Source organism: Microchirus variegatus, assembly GCF_963457635.1.
Source record: "Microchirus variegatus genome assembly, chromosome: 19".
NCBI classification, from domain to species: domain Eukaryota; kingdom Metazoa; phylum Chordata; class Actinopteri; order Pleuronectiformes; family Soleidae; genus Microchirus; species Microchirus variegatus.
In genome coordinates, this window is record NC_139820.1 from 3,905,998 (window position 1) to 3,918,889 (window position 12,892).

General features: G+C 40.2%; 1 protein-coding gene across 1 annotated transcript in view; it reads left to right on the forward strand.

The window, feature by feature from the left end:
• The window catches only part of cacna1ib (calcium voltage-gated channel subunit alpha1 Ib), a gene marked incomplete at its 3' end in the record, with an annotated part of 154,744 nt that overhangs the window by 92,356 nt on the left and 49,496 nt on the right, over window positions 1-12,892 (forward strand). The window contains exons 16-20 of the mRNA XM_083905613.1: window positions 3,766-3,836; window positions 4,065-4,563; window positions 5,595-5,695; window positions 8,627-8,750; window positions 9,726-9,794. Of these exons, the coding sequence (XP_083761739.1) occupies window positions 3,766-3,836; window positions 4,065-4,563; window positions 5,595-5,695; window positions 8,627-8,750; window positions 9,726-9,794 (864 nt within the window). The remainder of the gene's footprint in view (window positions 1-3,765; window positions 3,837-4,064; window positions 4,564-5,594; window positions 5,696-8,626; window positions 8,751-9,725; window positions 9,795-12,892) is intronic.

Here is a 12,892-nt window from a genome sequence, read left to right on the forward strand (position 1 = left end):
AAATGAAAAAGCAACAAAACTTGGACAAGAACACTTGCGATGTCTGGAAAATGCCTGCAAAACAAGTGAATTAAACAAAAATTCAAGAAAGTTTAATTTATTGTTTACCATTAGCCTTAACCCTTATATTATTTACCTAATTCATCCATCATTTTGATCTTTTTTCCACCATGTTTAAACGTCCCATGACATTCTCCAGCTGCTCACAGGAAGTGACTGGCGTAGTAGAGTCAATGACTATGTACGACACACAAACGTTCCCTCAGTCAGGTCTGATAGTTTTGCTTGACAGAGCTAGTTTTTCGATGAAGGATGGATCGTTTTTGACTTTTGAAGCTCTCTTAGATTTGTGCTTTTCTCAACAGTTCCGTACGTTTGCCACTTTTTTCCCACATTAGACTGAAGCCTATTGGCAAATTGTCCAGTTTTATTCTGGGGGTGGAAAAAAACCGTCTGAAATCACTTGTGTGAACTAGACTGAAAACAGGGGAGTTCAATCCCCTGAAAAGAGTCCATTGCAACTGATGCAACTGTTGGCGCATAGTGTTTCCCTTCCACTGCAACGTTTATTGAGCAATTCGTCCATCAGAGGGCAGCGAAGAGTAGAGTTTCTGTGACAGAAGAAACGCTCCCATGATCCACACTGCCCTCTAGGACTTCCACCGGTACTGCTCTGTTGTCTGGAAACATTTTTAATATGGGAGAGAAGGGGTATGTTTATGTTGACCTATAATAAGCCTTATTTTATGAATTTGCACTGCAAACTGACTCACACACAAATCGCACAAATCGCACAGTGTACGTGTGCGTCACTGTTGTGCCTATTGAGCCAAAACCTCAGGAGTGAGAAACGAAAATATTTCTACATGGTTGCCATGGTAACTTCTATTAATTGACTGTTCCTATCCTCTGTTTATCCACAGTGAAACTGAGCGAAGTGGAGAGAGAGGGAGGGTGATGGGGAGAGACGGGGAAAAGATGGGAGGATGCGGTAACAGAGGGATATGATAAGCTGTAGTTAAGCAACGCTAATGTTAAACACAGCAGGTGTGTGTGTGTGTGTGTGTGTGTGTGTGTGTGTTCGTGGGTGGGGGGGGTGGGGGGGCGGATCACTCCGTAAAGTCTCCTCCTCTTCTTTTTCGACGGCGATCCAAGTTTATCAATAACAGAGCGGTTACATCACCGCGACCAAAAATAACTCGGTAATAAGCAAGACGTGTTTGTGTTTCTTCTTCTTCTTCTTCTTCTTCTTCTTCTTCTTCTGCATTGCGGATCTGAAAGTGTTTGATCATCTAAACCAGTTGCTTAGAATCAACTTTCTTAACGTCGGTACATTGTGTACAGTTGGATGCACATCTGCCTCTAGGGCGTCTGTCAATCAAAACCGGGAATCGGGAAAGCAGCGTGGAATCGTTGGATGTTCTTGCGTTTGTTGTCTTATTTGCGTTGTTGCTTTACGGGGGGGGGGGACCTTTGGGGGATAAAATGGGGGGGGGGAAATGAATAAATATTGGCGAGAAGTACTGAATATTTGCCTTCTTCATTCTAACAGCTGGGGTTTAGCCTGTAAGTTGCCGGTGACATGCAGTAAATATCGATTTCTGAGGATTTTACGCGTAAATAAGTTACTATTTGGTGCCCGTGTATGAATAATCAAGTCGAGACAAGTGTTATACTTGATTTTTTTCACTTCCAATCGCTTGCCGCCCGATTTGATTGTTTCTCACAGTGTATTTGAAACTGTTGATTGAATCTTTGGATGATGATTTCAACAATCACTCGAAGTGAATTTATCAGTATGGGCTTCGTTAGGGTTATTTGTCTGGGGTTGTGAAGGGATTCTAATGAAAACACAATATGCCTAGTTTAATAAAAACGTGTATTTGTATGGCGCCAAATCACCAACATACATTAGAGAGAAGAGAAACCGAAGATGTGCGGCCGTCTGCCTAGACAGGTTGCGGTGAAAGGGGGAAAATTTTAATATAATGTTGAAGTAATAGTGTTTTCTCCAATGGGTTCTATTTAAGAATAGAAAAAAGGTGTTAAGGATGGCAACACGCAACCTTTTAATTACTCAGTTCACTCATCTTTAACGAGCACGTAATCGGGATCGATATAATCTGCTCTCAGGTTAGTGTCCGTAAAATCAATATGAACGTGCAACACAATCAACAGTGTTCAATGACTGTGGGAACTCTGCATTGTGTGCGTGTACGGTGTAGTATTCAACATATTTATACCTCGTAATCTACATCATTTAGTAGAACTTTTGGTCTGTTGGTTGATTTGTTCGTCGTCTGCGATAACAAAAAGTTTGTCTTTGGTTGCTCTTCAACAGCTTAAAGTGACGGACAAAGTGATGCACACATACAATAATGAATGTGCTGTAACGCACGTACGCTTCATTACAGTTTCTATAGGAACAGATGCGTAGATTGTCAACGACACAAGGCTGTGGCGGGGGGGGGGAGTAGTTTTTCAAGCGAAAAACATATAATTAGGTCCCATCATAGTGAAAGGACTAGACATGTGGAAACAAACTGAGCTGGTTATGACACTTAAAGTGGAGCTGCCACTCTGGGGTCTGCATATTACAGTGGATGAAAGCCTAGTGTGAGTGCACGCCACTCTCATTTTTACATTTCCGCCGCCACGTGTTCAGCCGCTCTCCTTCATTTATCCACGTACGCTTCGCTGACCCTTAAATGATGTTGACCTTTCTCTTAATTTCCTGAGTCTTTTGATATTAGCGCGTTTTTTTCCGTTGGGTTTCCCCCTGTCGCTGCAGTTTTCTGGAATACGTCCAACAAGGAAATCGTCATTCAAAATGAATGTTTTCATCAAACTGAAAAAGAAAGTCTGATTTTCTGTCCTCTTTCTGTCAGCGGTGGAATGTTTTATACAAATAATATATGCACTCTTTTTTTCCTGGATATTTTGGTTTCATAACTTTTATGCAACTGTGTTAATATGCTTTTTTCCCTTCATCCGTTATATTGTTTAATGTTGATTTTCACTTGATTGTAATACTTTTCATTTATTTTGTATTTGACACTTCCCCAAATTGATCATTTTCTTCTTAAGTCTTTGAAAAGACAAAAATATAAAGTTGTTGTTTCGTAGAAATGAGCAAAAAACATCACACTTACATACTCAGCTACTGTATGTACAATTTTAACTTAATTTAGTAGCGTTAAATTCCATCTATTATTCCCACGTTGATTCAAAATGACATAAAATGGGCCTACATTTTAAGTGCTTCAAGTTTAAAAGTCTTATTATGAATGTAATATGACATTATTTACCATTAAACCTCATATTATTGACCTCATTCTTCCATATCCGTCCTTTTTGGTTTCATATGCAACAGTTAAAGGTGCATTATGTAATAAATCTAACGCAACTGGCCCTAAAATCCTCCTAATATGTCATAGAGACTCAGGAATAATGTTCATATAACAAACTGAACTCACCAACAACAACAGTACAGACAAAATAGTTGCATTAAAAAAAATCTTTTGCAGACTGAAAATCATGTTTATGTTTCGAAACCATGTTTTGGCATGTGGCGCCACCTATCGCCGTCTACCAATCATTGCAGTCAGTAGAGTCTCAGCTACCGCGTAACCACGGGTTGCCAGTTTACGTCAGAAAACGAAACCTAAAAGACCTCGGTATTTTGAATTTGAATGTAGTCACCGTTTTTGGCCACATTCTTACACATGGCACCTTTAACCATGAACTGCTCTCTGTGCCTTTCAGCGCCATGGACGTAGTTCCAACTATCACAACTGGGGGCGCCCTTACCATCCACAGTCTGCGTGGAGCCGCAGGTACTGCATGTAGATATACTTTTTTTAATGTAATTAATTCATGAATATTTTCATTAAGCCTTAATTAGCGACATGTAAACATCCGAACCGTTAACGTTGTTTTATTTCCTCTTATTAGCTCCGTAGCTATAATTGTAAATCGTGCTCATTAAGTCTTTGTTGAAACTTTACGACTCAGTCATGAATATTTAAAACCGTTTAATGAATTGATTTCTTCTCGCGCCGCAGGTCTAGCTCCAACAGCCTAGGCCGGAGGAGCTACAGGTTCGGCGGGGCCCCTCTCGTCGGCGGCAGCCTCCGCGTTCACAGCACCCGCACCCCGCACTCCCACGCCTACGCCTCCGAGCAGGAGTCCCTCCTCTCCCATCAGCCGCACTCCCATCATCCTCTGCTGCCTCACCATCCACCTCCACCGCCGCTGTTCCTCTCGAGGCACTCTTCCGCGAGGCGGGACCGACGAGCCCTTTCCCTGGAGCTGCCGGAGCTGCTGCGGGCAGGCGGACAAGCACCGGGCCCTCCCGCTGCTCATCCGGACCCTGGGAGGAGGAGTGGGTCGGGCGCTGGGGGATCCATCACCGGAGGGTCTGGGGTCAGCAGTGGCTTAGGTGTGGACCACCGGGACTGTAACGGCAAAGCATCGGGGCCTCACATCCACCTCATGACTGAGGTTTTCCCTCAGGTCAATGCACGCAAGGACAGAGCCGACCTCGATGAAGAGACTGACTATGTAAGTGGTCTATCTATCTATCTATCTATCTATCTATCTATCTATCTATCTATCTATCTATCTATCTATCTATCTATCTATCTATCTATCTATCTATCTATCTATCTATCTATCTGTTAGCTTAATGGTATCTATCTATCTATCTATCTATCTATCTATCTATCTATCTATCTATCTATCTATCTATCTATCTATCTATCTATCTGTCTGTCTGTCTGTCTGTCTGTCTGTCTGTCTGTCTGTCTGTCTATCTATCTATCTATCTATCTATCTATCTATCTGTTAGCTTAATGGTATCTATCTATCTGTCTGTCTGTCTGTCTGTCTGTCTGTCTATCTATCTATCTATCTATCTATCTATCTATCTATCTATCTGTTAGCTTAATGGTATCTATCTATCTATCTATCTGATAGCTTAATGGTATCTATCTATCTGTCTGTCTGTCTGTCTGTCTGTCTGTATGTCTGTCTGTCTGTCTATTTATCTATCTGTTAGCTTAATGGTATCTATCTATCTATCTATCTATCTATCTATCTATCTATCTATCTATCTATCTATCTATCTATCTATCTATCTATCTATCAGCTTAAATGTACCAGTCAGTTAGCTTAAAGTTATCTATCGCTTTGCTTAATGGTATCTATCTATCTATCTATCTATCTATCTATCTATCTATCTATCTATCTATCTATCTATCTATCTATCTATCTATCTATCTATCTATCTATCTATCTATATCTATCTATCTATCTATCTATCTATCTATCTATCTATCTATCATGCACTGAACCAAAACAAATCATAACCCCTATGGGAGCCGTCAAAGAAATGATCCAGCAACTTTGGTCGACCTCTCGTTGCCACTTTTTTGGGAAAGTCCACCTATTTCAGATATCTGCCCAAAGTCACTTTGAAAGAGTTCCTGTTTAAAAAAAAAAAAAGTTTGTTGAATCGGGTTGCAAAGAAATGATATTAATCCCGATAGAGATCATGTATTGATCCGGTTTTTTGACTTTTTCCCCCGCTCCAGAGTTTGTGCTTCCGTGTCCAGAAGATGATGGAGGTGTACAGGCCAGACTGGTGTGAAACCAGAGAGCAGTGGTCTGTGTATTTGTTCTCGCCACGGAACAAGTGAGTAGACTTGACGACGCCCTTCAAATGTTGAGGTGAACTTGGATGTTTCCAGGCTTTTTGTGTTCGTTTGTTGTGTTGCATCATTTCTAGATTTTCTCTGCTGGAAAAAGGGGGGAAGTTGAATTTGCAGCTCACCTTATAGAAGAGTTAGTTGATAGATTGAAACTCTACTAGATCAGCAGTACTTTGACTATTTAATCCAGTAATCTGAAGGTGCATCCATCAGAATTTGGAGCCTTCTGACCAAGGTTGGTCAATCACATAACATCAGGCTTAAATGAGATTGGCCAAAAATGTCCTCCTGGATCTTTTACACCTATTTATTGTTTGTGTTTGGTGTCAAGGTCCATGTGTGCCGTCTACACCAAAAGCCCCAAAGCATTAGCAGATGGCGGCAGAAGCTAATTCGTCCTTGGACAATAGTCAATGGCCTACGAGAGTGTTGATTGAACGACACGTGTACAGAATTCGGACTTGGTTATTTCCACAAAATCGGTCGTAATCCCAGAGCTAAATAAACATAACTGACTGCAGCACCACACAAAAGCCCAGTGACCTTTGTTTTGAAAGCCTGGACCGCTTTGCCGTCGGGAACTGAATTGAACCCAACGTGTTTAACAAAGCTTGACATTTCAACGAGGAAAAACAAATGTCAGGATTTGTAATGGCTCGGGTTACGGACAAGTAAGCGTTTCCCGCCAAAATCTCACCGGGCGGAGAAGATGACAAAGACGAGACAAGCGAGGACCGATGGCCCTGGTTTTGGTATTTAGACAATGTTGTTGACCTCCAAACCTTCTTCGATCCATAGCCGATGGAAACTACCGTGAAATAAAGATCGCTCCGTCATCCATTCCCTCACTCACTCAATTCCCTGTGTGCTGATAGCCACTTAAGGAAAGCCAGGCCCTCGGGGGCTGAGTCTTGGCATCCTGGCAGGTGCCATCTGTCAAGCAGGGGGCGCCGAGTGTGTGTGTGTGCGCGCGCGTGCTTCAGTGTGTTCTAACTGTTCCGGCGTTATCATGTTCGTGCAGGTACTTGCGGGGAGACTTTGCAGCCTGCGAAAACATATGTGGATCCTTGTCTTGTTTATGCCCGAGAGAGTGTGTGTGTGTGTGTGTGTGTGTGTGTGTGTGTGTGTGTGTGTGTGTGTGTGTGTGTGTGTGTGTGTGTGTGTGTGTGTGTGTGTGTGTGTGTGTGTGTGTGTGTGTGTGTGTGTGTGTGTGTGTGTGTGTGTGTGTGTGTGTGTGTGTGTGTGTGTGTTAAAGCAGTTACAACACAAGCCAACAAACCCCCGAAGTTGCGTCTCAGGCGGGAAAGGTGCCGCCAGTCACGATCAATATCAGAGGAGGGACAGGGGTTGCCAGATTTGAATCGATAGATTTAGCGACCGAGTTGGAGGAAAAACAGTAAGATTAGCACTTTTTAGCAAGATTTTTCGCCCCTTTATAGCCGGCAGATGAGTTTTAGACATGTAAGCGGTTTCATTCAGTGAGCTGCCTTTTAAAGGCAGCCTCAGCTGACGACTTGACAGCGGCGCCGCTGCTGTGCCGTGCTGTATAAGCGGGTGTTAAAGTTGCAACCACTTACACTTAATAATTGTCTCTTTATGATCCCCTCAACGCCTGCGAGCAGTTTTCGCCGGAGAGTCCGCTGACACCTTCACCCTTGAAAGAATATGACTTAGATCTGGGAAATTGCTGCTATACTGGAATAAAATGAGAGATTAGGAGTACACTAGTACCCATGTCCATGTTCCTCGTATGTCCGTTTTAGAGCTGAAACGATCAATCGATTACTAATTTAATCGTCCACTATTTTGATAATCGATTAATCGGTTTGAAGCTTTTCTTCATGGTTAAAACATTGTTTTAGCTTCTTAAATGTGAATATTTTCTGGCTTCTTTGCTCCACCAGTAGCAGCTGTTTCTGTTTGCGCATAATGTCTCAGGTCAAAACATGAAGAACACGTCAAAATGTAAAAAAAAAAAACATTTCTAAGCGTAAAAAACACGGCAAAAACATGTCAAAATCTAAAAAAAAATTCAAAACGTAAAAAACATGTCAAATCGTGAAAAAATCGTCAAAATTGAAAAAAAACTTAAAAAAACAAAAAACCCATCAAAACTTGAAAAACACGACATTACGTAAAAACATGTCAAAGCGTAAAAAACACATAAAAAACACGTAAAACATGAAAAACATGTGAAAACGTAAAAAAACATGTCAAAATGTGAAAAAAACATGAAAAACTAAAAATCGGAAAAAAATCATTAGAATGTGAAAAACATGCCAGAATGTGGAAAAACGTGGAAAAACATAAAAACGTGAAATAGACATCAAAGTGAAAAAATATGTTCAATCCAGATAAGGAAAAATGTTATGTTCTGGCTCCACGTAACAAAGAAATCATTAAAAACCGATTAATTTTTTTTGGACATTTTCTGGACCAAACGATTAATCGATTAATCGTGAAAATAATCGACCGATTAATCGATGGGGAAAATAACCGTTAGTTGCAGCTCTAGTCCATTTACTAATCTGTTGTTGCCGTTACCGTTCCCCTTCCTCCTCCTAACATCGTCTTATTCACACAAAAACTAAGCTCATGAGCAGAGAGGACCCGCCTCCCTGTGAAGTTCTCTGGCTCCTGATTGGATAAAAAACCATGAAAAGCTTCTTTTTTGTCAGACTCGAATCTGTGAGACACTTGAGCAATTTACTCTAAATCAGTGAAAGCTGTCAGAATATGGAGATGTTTGAAAAACTGATTCTTTCTGATGTTTTCCACAGACGGCAACTTATAGCACCTGGGAGAATATGAAAAATGCTAACAATTACCCACAATTCCTGTGTAATATAGTGAAAATATGTCCACGGTTTTCCTTCACGCTGACTTCTAACGTTTCCTTCTTCTCGTCGCCTCAGGTTTAGAATCCTCTGCCAGTCCATCATTGCCCATAAGCTCTTTGACTACGTGGTGCTGGCGTTCATCTTCCTCAACTGCATCACGGTGGCTCTGGAGAGACCCAGGATTCTGCAGGGAAGCCTGGTAAAGTGTTTTCTGTTTCCATAGTGCTCACTTTCATAGAAATGTAGAACATGCTGGAGTTATATGGGTGCCCCAGGGGTCAATAATAACAACATTTTTTTTACCAAATAAACAAAATGTGTTCTCCAAAATATCACAAAGAAGCTTCAGGTACAAAACACCATACTTCAGGAAACACATTATTTCACGGGGGGGAAATGGTCCGAAAACACTACAGCATTTCAAAATCCAACCAATTTGTAGATGTAGAAAATGCAATATTTATTATTTATCACTTTTACCTTTGCTGTCCTAATTCAGGATTATCTCTAATTTACTAACATTTTTGGCTCTTAGTTAAATTAAATTTGCTTTAATGTCACCTTGATTTTGCCAAGTTGTAAAAATGACTATTGGTTATATGACCAAACCGTTATTTAACTTATTGTTCCCACCTTGTATAATAAGTGATGAGTCATAAAAGGCAGTGTTTTTTTTTTTTTAATTTGAGGTGACCTTGATATTGTGTTTGGCACCTAGATATATATTTTATATTTTTGTTTCTTCAAAGGGCCTGAATCTATTTCAAAACGTAAAAATCCCATCACATCGTGAAAAATGGCGTCAAAATGTAAAAAAAACACAAAAACACATCATAACTTGAAAAACACGCTAATGCTAATGCGTGAAAAACATGTCAAAGCGTAAAAAACACGTAAAAACATGTCAAAATGTTAAAAAAAAACTTGAATCTATTTCAAAACGTAAAAAACCCATCAAATCGTGAAAAATGGCGTCAAAATTGAAACAGAAAACACGTCAAAATGTAAAAAAACAAATCATAACTTGAAAAACATGCTAATGCTAATGCGTAAAAAACATGTCAAAGGGTAAAAAAACACGTAAAAACGTGAAAAAAATGTCAAAATGTGAAAAAAACACATCTTAACTTGAAAAACTATTTCATCCTTCTCTTCCTTTGTTTCCCTTTTCCAGGAACGACTGTTTCTCACCGTTTCCAACTACATCTTTACCGCCATTTTTGTCACAGAGATGACCGTCAAGGTAAAAAATCACTTTTTTACTACCCTCCCAACGCAGTGTTTGGCATCTTTTTCAACTGTATAACAAATAAACAGCCCGAAACATGACTCGGCTAAAATTAGACGCTGTGTTATATCAGATTTCCTTCGTTCTTCTTCTGACCCTGGATCACATCTTCATCTCTTACAGTAAATCCATGTCCTTAGCTCCTCTGTCTGCACTTCTTCCATCCGTTCTTCCCTTCATACTCGGTTGTTTATACCTCCACCTTTCCCCCTCTTAGCTCTTCTTTTCTCTCTCCTCTCAACAACTCTTGTGTCCCATTAGTGATGGTCAGCTTAGATCATGAAGTTAATTAGCGGGCTATCGCTCTTCTGCTGGCTTTTAGCTACTCCCCAGATTCCTCATCAATAATCACACATTCACACACATACTGCTTTTAATCCACTAATCTGATGTCCAGACGACAGGACGACATCCATTATTAAGTTCCGTGTGTGTGTGTCCCCCAGGCGTTCTGCACACAAGCCTGTAATCATTTATTTATGACCGAGGATAATGTGTAGATCATTTCACGTGTACACACGTTATAGGCGTCTGAACTTCGCCTCTCGTGTTTTTTTTATCCCTTTCTGCATCTTCTTTTGTCTTTTCCTTCGATTTGCATCATAATTTACGTCATTCAATCGTTTGGTTAATCTTCCCAAGACCCTCGTGTGGAGGATAAAGCGGTAGATGACGAATGGATGAATGCATTAATTAATTCATGATCTCCTCAGTGCTACTCATTAGATTAATTTCAGACTGGAGTCTCTTATCGTTCTCACTGCTCGTTTGTCCTGAGCAGCAGTGCTTCATTTGCCACTGTAGAACAAACGTTGAGTCTTATTTACCTGTTGACCATGATAACTAGGCTGGGATTATGCAAATTCCAAGATCCCAAGGACAATCTCTTAGCCCAATGCAGAGTAATAAAAGTGTGACGCCATGGGCCAAACAGCTCTTACAAGTTGCCCTCCCATCTTAAGCTGTGTCGGCACATTTTGGTCCTTGAATCTGAGGCAATTTTGTCCCTTGAAAAGTCCTTGAATTTGGTGTGGAAAACCCTGGAAGGTACATGGCTAGGGTGGCTGCATCGCCAGTAGCAGATGTTTCTGTTGACGCATAATGTCTAGTTCGACGCTCGAAACTTGAAAACACGTCAAAATGCGGAAAACACGTCAACATTCAAAGGACGTCAAAGAAAACATGTCAAAACGTGAAAAAACGCGTTAAAAACTAGCAAAACTTGTTAAAACATGAAAAACGTGTGGCGTTTTCTATCATGGATTGACGTGTTTTTTCGTTGTGGTGTTTTTTTTCCAATTTTTACGTGTTTTTCATGTTTTTACGTGTTTTTTCCATGTTTACACATGTTTTTGTCATGTTTTAACGTGTTTTTTTCAATTTTTTGACGTCTTTTTCATGTTTTTTTGAGAAACTCGTCAGAACTGGAAAAAAACATAAAAATGTGAGCAACTCGTCAAAACATAAAAAATATGACAAATATGTAAAAACACGGAAAAAAGTCAAAATTGAAAAAAAAACATCACAACGTGAAAAAACACGTCAAACGTGAAAAAACACGCCACAACGTGAAAAACCGCCACATAGTGAAAAACACGTCAAACGTGAAAAACACGCCACAACGTGAAAAACCACCACATAGTGAAAAACGCGCCATAGCGTGAAAAACGCGTCAAAACCCACCAAATGCTTGTTTTCACTCCAGGTAAAGAAAAAATTGGGAATGTGACTTTTGAGCGAGTGACGTGGTCTTCGGTGTCAATTTTGGTCGCAAATATAGAAGCATACACATAAGCGGTAATCGTTGTAAACGGTGTTAGCGACACTCTGTGGATTTGACCTTGGACGCTAGACTCGAATTAGGAACGGGGAGCGGGGGTGTGCTGAGGCTGCTACACACACACACACACATACATTCATAACAAACATTGTAAAGGTTTGTCCAGAGTTGACTTTCGTCTTTCGACGTTGCGTCTGTCACTTTCTGAAACCCGTACGACAAAATGTGAGCATCCATACGCTGTCAGTGTGACCGGTATGAAGTTAAAACAGTTCTTCTCTCTGCAGCTCTACTCGGCACCGATGTTGTCACAAAAAAACAACATCCAGCTCGAGGCTGAAAAATGTGGAGCAGAGTTTGTCTGCATGGGAAACGATGCTTCCATCAAAGTTTCTTTTTTTTAAAAATGGCTTTATAACACTTAGTGAGCAGTTGCATAATAGGAGTCTTAATGGAAGCTAATATTTGGTCTTAAAGCTCCCAAGTTTCAATGCTAAGTAACATTTTTTTTAAAGATCTGAGTGAGTCTATGGCATTCGCTCATTATAAGAGCATTTCCGAAAGCTTCACAGGTTGCATTAGCTGATCAAAGATGTCTTATTTTTGTTATTTCTTTCAAAAATAACATGAATCACCTCCTTTTTTACTTTTTGAACAAGCGGCCAAATGTTCACCCTGTTCCGCACTGCTTTTTTCGGGGTCTGCATCCAGGGAAATGGTTCGGATTAGAGACTTGAAATGCTGGGGTTAGACGCAATTGTTGAAGTCCTGTGTGAATGGCATGCACACGTATGATGTAAAAACTATATTTATGATCTTTCCGATGGAGAAATGAACAATTTTGGTGTTGAAAAAGTGTTGAAAGTGGCACCTGCTCAGTAATCCCATATCTTTATTCTAAAGCATTGGTTCTCAAAGTGCGGCCCGCGGGCCAACGGCGGCCCGCAGAAACATTTCTGGCGGCCCTGCAATGAATTACAGTTAATAAGTCATCAAATTTTGGATGACATAGTGACACAGTATAGTATGACGTTTTTGTCAAATTTTGGCATTTAAATTTTTTCCCAAAAAATTTTCACATTTTGGATGACATAGTATATTATGATGTTTTTGTAAAATTTTGGACTGAATTTTTATTTTTTTTTAATTGTCAAATTTGGGACAACATAGTATTGTACAACGTTTTTGTCAAATTTTGGACCAAAAACTTTTTCGCCAAAATTTTTTGAACGACCAAGTATAGTATGACGTTTTTGTCAAATTTTGAACCGAA